The sequence below is a fragment of the Marmota monax genome, unplaced genomic scaffold (assembly GCF_021218885.2).
Source record: "Marmota monax isolate L192 unplaced genomic scaffold, Marmota_monax_Labrador192_F-V1.1 WCK01_AAM20220418_F8-fsc00008, whole genome shotgun sequence".
Lineage (NCBI taxonomy): Eukaryota > Metazoa > Chordata > Mammalia > Rodentia > Sciuridae > Marmota > Marmota monax.
In genome coordinates, this window is record NW_026694432.1 from 3,402,797 (window position 1) to 3,410,216 (window position 7,420).

The window sequence follows — 7,420 nt, forward strand, 5'->3', positions numbered from 1 at the left end:
CCCCCTGTGGCATCCCAAGGTGTGAAACTCACCCACTGTCCTCCCCAAACATTCCAGCCAGCACACCAAGTCACCACCAACACACCAAGCCCAGTGAAAGGGTTCTTCTTACTTTTTAATTAAACCAGCTTTAATTAAAAAATAATAACCTGATAAATCCTATGCTTTCCAGTGGGTAGGACAGACATAAAGGCCCACTAATTCCCCTTTCAGTCAGGAGCCCCTGGTGCTGCTTGACTCAGAAATTTCCAAGAACTGTCCTCAGGGCTTGGAATAGGCCGTCAGGTATGTCTGTCTGGAAAGGGGAGTTGAGAAACAGAGGACAAATAGGTAATTGGTGGTGAGTAAGGGACAAGTAACGAACCCAGCAGTCTGACCTCTAATGTACTGACAAAACATGAAAGGAGGATGACCAGGTAGAGTCAGTTGAGGCAGCTTGAGACCAAAGGTTCCTGTGGCTTGGAACTCACCAAGACACCTGGGGCACCTCGCTGGTGGGAGTCCAGCTCCCTGGGACCCACAGCGATGTGGGGATGCAAAGATGGGAGTTCATAAGTGGAGGGAAAAGATATGAAGGGCTCACAAGTTGGAGGGGACATACAGTCCAGTGTCTAACCCTAACCCTAGGGTTAGGGTTAGGGTTAGAGATGGAGGGAGTCTCCCCGGGGGTGGAGGACAGCGAAGGATTCTGCAGATGTGTTCAATTCAGAAGGCAAAGATGGGGCCTTAGAGGTGCGCCCCAAGCGGGAGGGTGGTGGGGACCGCGACGCGGCAGCCCACAAGGCACACTCTAGTCCGGAGGGAGGGTGACTACAGGAGCTCTTGCTCTGGGAGAGGCTCACAGGTAGCGCTCCAGCCCCGGCGGCGCGAAGCCCGGCTGCCTCAGGTAGGCCTCCCCGGGGCTCAGCGGGCCGAGGGCACCGGCCGGTCCGGCCAAGGCCAGAAGGGGCTCAGCGGGCAGCGGGCCAGGACCGGGGCGCGTCGCGGGCAGCCCCAGGCGGTCGGGAGCTTGCGAGTAGAGCGGCGGCGAGGCAGCGGCCGCGCAGGGCGCGAAGGCGGCGGCGTCGGGCGCGGCGCAGCAGAGCGGCTCGGGGGCGCCCAGCCCCGCCAACTCGGGCTGCAGGCTCACCAGGCTGTCGACGCTGAAGAGGCGCGCGGGCGGTGCGGGCCCGGGCGCGGCGGGTGGCGGGGCGAGCAGCCCGGGGCCCGCGGGCGCGTAGGGCGCGTAGGGGAAGGGCAGCGGGGGCCCCGGCGGCGCGGCCGCATGCGCGGGCAGCTCGGCGCGCTTGAAGCGCTTGCGGCGCCGCAGGAAGCTGCCGTTGTCGAACATGTCGGCGGCTGCGGGATCGAGCGTCCAGTAGTTGCCTTTGCCCGGGTTGCCCGGCTCTCGGGGCACCTTGACGAAGCAGTCGTTGAGCGTGAGGTTGTGGCGGATGCTGTTCTGCCACTTGCGCGGACTGTCGCGGTAGAAGGCGAAGCGCTCGGTGATGAAGCGGTAGATGGCGGCCAGTGTGAGGCGGCGGCCCGGGGCGTGCGCCAGCGCCATGGCGATGAGCGCGATGTACGAGTAGGGCGGCTTCCCGCGCTGCAGGGGCCGCCGCCGCCGCCGCCCGGGGCCCGGCGCGGGCGTGGGATCCGCTTCCCCGCCGCCCGCCGCCGCTTCCTCGGGCTCCCGCCCGGGCTCGGCTCCGGCCAGCGGCGACGGCGGCGGCCCCGACGGCGCGACGGAGGGTAGGGCTGGGAAGCCCAAGAAAGCGGCAGGCGAATCCATGTTGCTGCGCCCGGTCATCAGGATGTGGCAGACCCTGCCCGCGTTGGGGAGAGCAGGGGCCGCAGACCTGCCTTATATGGACAGAGCCCCCTCCCCACCAGGGGAGAGGGCTCGGACCTTCCCTGTTGGCCTGAGCCTCCCCTCTAATTTGCTTTCCCAGCCCCCTTACTGTGCTCACAGCCCCCTCAATTTCGCCCCTCCTTCAGTCTCATCCCTTGGGGTCAGTTTTTCCCAGACCCTGCCTCATCCCTTCCCTGTCTCCATTGGGTCAGCCTCGAGGCCCTAGCCCCAACCCATGGTATTTGATCAGCCCCTTCCCTTACCACCCCTCCCTCTACCCCCTCCCCTTTGGGTCAATCCCAATCACAAATCCACCCATTCAGCGCACTCTCCTGGCCCTCTCCCCATTTTGCTCCTCCCTCCCCACAGTCAGATCCCCTCCATGCTCAGGTCCTTCCATCCCTAGCTGAATCTGGGATAAAAGAAGTCTTGCCAGCCCACAGTGCCCTGTGTGGCTGCTCAGGGAGGCCTCAGGCCATGGTTGGACAGTAGGGAACCAGGGCAAAGGTCACAGAGAAGGGCAGGGGCAGAGACAGGCTCTGGGAAGAATATCTGAAGACCCCAGATCAGGGTCACCATCTCCTCTCTCTGCTCCCTCCCCCACATACTCCCTATTCTGTCCTTGCTGCAGGCCTTGTGAGCCTTCTTTGAAAAAATAGTAAAAAATGATCCAACTGTTTTAAATCAAGAGCTCCTCAAACCCCACAGTTGGTGCGGGGGGCTAGGGTTGTGGCTCAGAGGTGGAACTAGCATGCCTAGCATGCTTGAGGCACTGGGTTCAATTCTCAGCACCACATAAAGTAAAATAAAGACATTGTGTCCACCTATAACTAAAAAATTTTAAAAAATCACACAGTTGGAGATGCCCTTTGGACTACAGATCTCCACACCTCTCCTGTTCAAGGAAACTGTTCCCCTTCTCTTCCCCACCCCACCCCACCCCCAGCACCTACACAGAAAGCCACAAACAGCTCTGCACAGCTTCCAGAGCTCCAAAAAACAGTTACCAGTTGGGAGACAGACCCCCACCAAGAGCTTCTATTAGATTGAAGATCTGAGAGGCTTTCTGATCCTGAGACATCACACTCTTGACTCATTGTGGGATAGGGAGTTTAGGCAGTTTTGTTAAAAATTCAGTCTGGGCAATACCACCCACCACTATCATTTAGAGAGAACCAAAGAGTGAAGGAGCCCTGTCCTACATCACTTTGTCGACAGACAAGATCAAGGAACTTGGAGGGCTGAGTGTACAATGAGGCGCCTATAGCGCTAAGTTTAAGGAGCACTCACTCTCAAGGTCTTGCAAATGCAGGATCAGCTCTTGAAAGCCAGGGCCTACTGCCATCTGGGGACTCATTTGCCCCACCCTAATTCAGTTCCCATGTAGTGTGCCTTACCTTTCTACAGATGACCATAGCTAGCTTCAGGTTGCCTGTGGCTCAAAGTGTCAAAATCCAAACAAGGCTGGAGCTCAAAGGGCCTCTCATTTCAGTAGCAGTAAAAACCCAGATACCATTACTGAGCATTTTGTATTTAGTAAACACTTTAAATACATTATTATTTCATTTACATTTGAGCATACCTGTGAGGTGTTATTATTTTGTTATTATGTGAATGAGAAAACTGAGAGGTTAACCTCACATAATAACTAGTAATGGCAGAAGTCAGAGCACTGGTGCCACCACTCTCCTAGCACCATCCTTTAAAGCAGAAACTTTAGAAATAAATTTAGTAATTTATTTAGTAATTCCTTCAGCTCCCCACCCCCACTGCAGCTGCAAGTTGGTTCACTGACCTGGTCAGCATATCTAGGTGCCCATTAGACATCACTACATGGATGTCTCAAGGCATCTGAATCCCGGTTTCCTAAATGAAATGCTTCTCTCAGTAAATTAGAACACCCTCCAATCCCAGCCTACTCTTCTGCCAGCATCATTCCAGATCTCAACACATGGGCACCTCCTTTGCCTCCTGCCTCAGTCTCTATATCCAGGCCACTGCCAAGTCCTATCTGTGCCACATGGATCCCAAGACTATCCCTCCTTCAGTTCTCATAGGCTCAGGCCAGCCTGCATCATTCACTGAGTACTTCTGAGCCAGGTCCTTTAGACCTTGAGAGCTTGTTTGGAGGTTCTAGCAGGGAAATAGCTATTCCTACACCCTTGTTGGAAGACCTGTCCTCTATCAGTGGTCTTCCCTTATCAGAAGGTCATCCTCTTTGACCAATCATGCAGCTTTGGGAGGGATGCATGTGGAGTGAAGAGGGAGGAAGGAGACACCCACCTAGCCAGCCAGATCAACTGAATCAACCCTAGTGATCAATTGGGGTGCTAGAGGTCACAGATAGATCGCCTTTACATTCTGGGCCAGGCTGTTTGGGAATGCTCAGGGCAAGACAGAGATGATGTGACTTATAACCTAGTGGAGACATGGACAATTACCAGCTGGGAGAGGGGTGGGCTGGGAACTGGAGAAGCAGAGAGGAAGGAGATGACATTTACTCCACTCACCACAATGGTGCTCCAACAGGTCCTTCTCCAGTACCCTCCCACACTGCATTCTGCTGCCTGAGCACAGGCCTTATCAAACTCAGGGAAACTCCGTCATACCAAACAGATCCCCAGAGAAGAGGCAAAATAAGCAACTGCAGCAGCAGGGAGTCTAGCTCCAAGGGCAGAGTGACTTAGAGCCAGTTTTCATTTGAGCCTCAGTTTCCTTACTTGCCAAATAAAAGTGATAATGTCTCTTCTCAGTTTTGTTATGAGACTGTGTTAAAAAATGCCCATATGGAAAGAAATTCTTATTCTGCTACACAACTGGCATTTCCAGTAAGCAGGAGCACAAGAAGAAAAGCAGGGCATCTTTTCAGTCAGGTGCAGCATATCCCTGCAGCTAGACTCGGTGAAGAGAGCCAGGGCCGATGCTTCCTTTCCTACTCTCCCTAAGGATGAATCCCCTGTCTCATACCTTCAGAAAGTGAAGGGTCATGGGGGAAAGTGAATTTTATTACCTCCCATAGCCAACTGTAATTTTCTTATACTTTCAATTTCCCATCCATGACAGGCTGAGACATAGTATATGTTCAATAAATGATATTGAATGTGCCATTGACTAAACTAATCCTGAGGAGGGTGGGGGCAGGGAGCAGGGCCAAAGGGATGAGAACCCAGACTCTTCCAGTTCTTTGTGACTGTCTGGCCCCCTCCATTGGGCCTGCTTCCCAGAGCCAAGCAGTCCAGTGTCAGGGGGCGGCCCAAGGGCTAATCCGCGTTTTCAGCGTGGCTGGGCCCTCTTTTCACAGGCCCTGGGCCGGACGTGATGCGGCTGAGCATCCGGGCATAAGATGGCCAGTGAAGGCGGCCCCTTTCTCATGGGCCTGGATTCCAGGCGGCCCAACGTCTGAGTGGAGCCCCTGGGGCGGGAGGAACACAGTGGCTGGGCTGGGCCATCCTTTGTCTGACCACACTGGGTGGATATTCGGGCTGGCAGGAGGGATTAATGGCCAGGGATTGGCCCTGGGGCCGGCCTTCCCACTGCCCTTTGGAGGCCAAAGGCCCAGGTCAGGGCACATAGTGTTGATGGCTCTCTAGATAGGAGTGGAAATTCCCACCCTTGTCCAAAGCTGTTTGCACTATCCCCCAAGACCCTCCATCCCCAGCCCCAGCTCTGCAGAGTCACCACTAGCCCAGACTTTGAGGCAAGGAGCAGAGGGTGGGGCCAGAGCTTCCAAGTAGTCTGCCTAGGAGAAAGGTGCTCTGCCTATGGAGAGAAGGAATGTGTTAACCCAGTGAGAGTCCAAGGGGCTGGCCTGAGCTGTTACCAGAACCTTTAAGGCTTTCTGGAATATTCCCATCCCACAGTTACTAGTTTGAGACCATCCCAGAGTTACTTATTTCTAAAACCCTCCATCACGGGTGTCTAGGGATCCAGAAGTCCAGAGGTGAGAAAAGGGGCTTGGAACTGCAGGAATTCCTAGACCACCCCCAATACCTTCTTTGGCTACCCAAGAGCCCTGAGGGCTCTTGCAGGGCTTTCTCTCTCTGCCTCCCTAAACTAGAGCTGCCCAGGATACTGCTCATTCCTCAGGATCCCGAGGCAGGCAGTCCAAGCTGACTGGGGTGGGCGGGGGGGGGGGGGCATCTGGGAACCCACTGTGGCAAGGCCCCTTCTGCTCCTGAAATAAGGATGAAAGGAGCAGCCCAGCCTTGCCCACAGGGCCCAGCTCCAACGGGGCCTGAGCCAATCTCAGAAAGAAAGCATATGCAGGGCAGAATCTGGGGGAGCATCAGGAAGTAATCCAGGAAGAGGGTACTTTGACTTCACTCCTCAAGCTCTTTCATTCCCCCAGTCCTGAGGATGTGTGGGGGGGGTCGTTTGAGCACTGGATCCTAGGCAAGAGTCAAATTGTTCTCTGCCTTTATGTGCTCAAGAGGAGGCAGACAGGCAGACTCTCCCCCTCCAGTGGGTCAGTGCAGGATGTAGGGACATGAAAGAGCCTGACCAAATCAGGAAGAAGGTGTAAAGCTCCAGAGGACCAGGAGGGGAAGAGCCCAGGCTAGATTTGGGTCTCATTCTCTGTCACTGCACTTACTTACCTTGTGTCATCATCGTCCTTTCATGTGTCTGTCTCCCTAACTAGACGCTGCATGCACTGAGGGCACACATCTCATACATCTTTGGATCCCTGGCACTTAGTAAAATTTCTGGCAAAAGTTGATGAGAATAGCTGGGCGCAGTGACACACACCTGTAATCCCAGCAGCTCTGGGGGCTGAGGCAGGAGAATGGTGAGTTCAAAGCCAGCCTCAGCAACTTGGCGAGGCCCTAAGTAACTCAGTGAGACCCTATCTCTAAATAAAATATGAAAAAGAGCTGGGGATGTGGCTCAGTGGTTAAGTGCCCCTGGGTACAATACCCAGTACCAAAATAAAGTTGATGACAGTAGATGTATTGAATAGTTGGAAGGATGGCTGGATACCAGCTTGAGAAAACTGGGTGCAAAGTTCTGAAAGCAAGAACATGTGGGAAATGCAAGATCTCAGTGTGAGTTACCTGAGCTAATAAATATGTATAAAGTGCTTAGAGTACTGCATGCACATTCTGGTGCTGGGTAACCACGGGTTGTCATTGTTCCTGTTATTTGGCCAGGCTGGTGAGGTCCCTCTTCCATGTTCTCAGTCCTGTAGAGGGTTACAGGACTGAGAAGGGAGGCAAATGGTGTTAGACTGTAGCTGACTTAATTTGCCAGGCTAAGGGACTGGCAATAGGGACCTTCAAAAGTTTCCAGCTGGTGAGAGACCCAAGTAGATCACCCATTCAGATTCCTCAGCCCCCCAGAGGATGGGATAGAGAGGGAAGAGGTAAGGGGCTAAGAGGCCAGGTAAGAGGTGCCCACTAAGGCTATGGCTCTCAGGAAGCAGTAGACACACCATCCCAGTCACTCCAGACAGAATAGAGAACTTACAGGTGTCCATCTCTCATGGTGGCCTAAGTGTGGTCACATAGTCCAGAAACCAGTCATCATCCTCTCCCCTTTCTCTCCCTGTCCATTCACCTCTAGTCACTGAGACCTGTCACTTCTCAGAAATTT

The 7,420-nt window shown here is 54.3% G+C and overlaps 1 protein-coding gene across 1 annotated transcript; it reads right to left on the minus strand.

Annotated features, from left to right (window-relative positions):
- Positions 1 to 838: 838 nt before the first annotated feature.
- Positions 839 to 1,789, minus strand: Foxe3 (forkhead box E3). The gene has a single exon (XM_046468670.1). The coding sequence runs from the start codon at positions 1,787 to 1,789 to the stop codon at positions 839 to 841; it is 951 nt and encodes a 316-aa protein (XP_046324626.1).
- Between the last annotated feature and the right edge of the window lie 5,631 nt (positions 1,790 to 7,420).

Excerpts from the sequence above, each read along its gene's own strand:
- Foxe3 (XM_046468670.1), bottom strand. The coding sequence starts at position 1,789 with ATGACCGGGCGCAGCAACATGGATTCGCCTGCCGCTTTCTTGGGCTTC.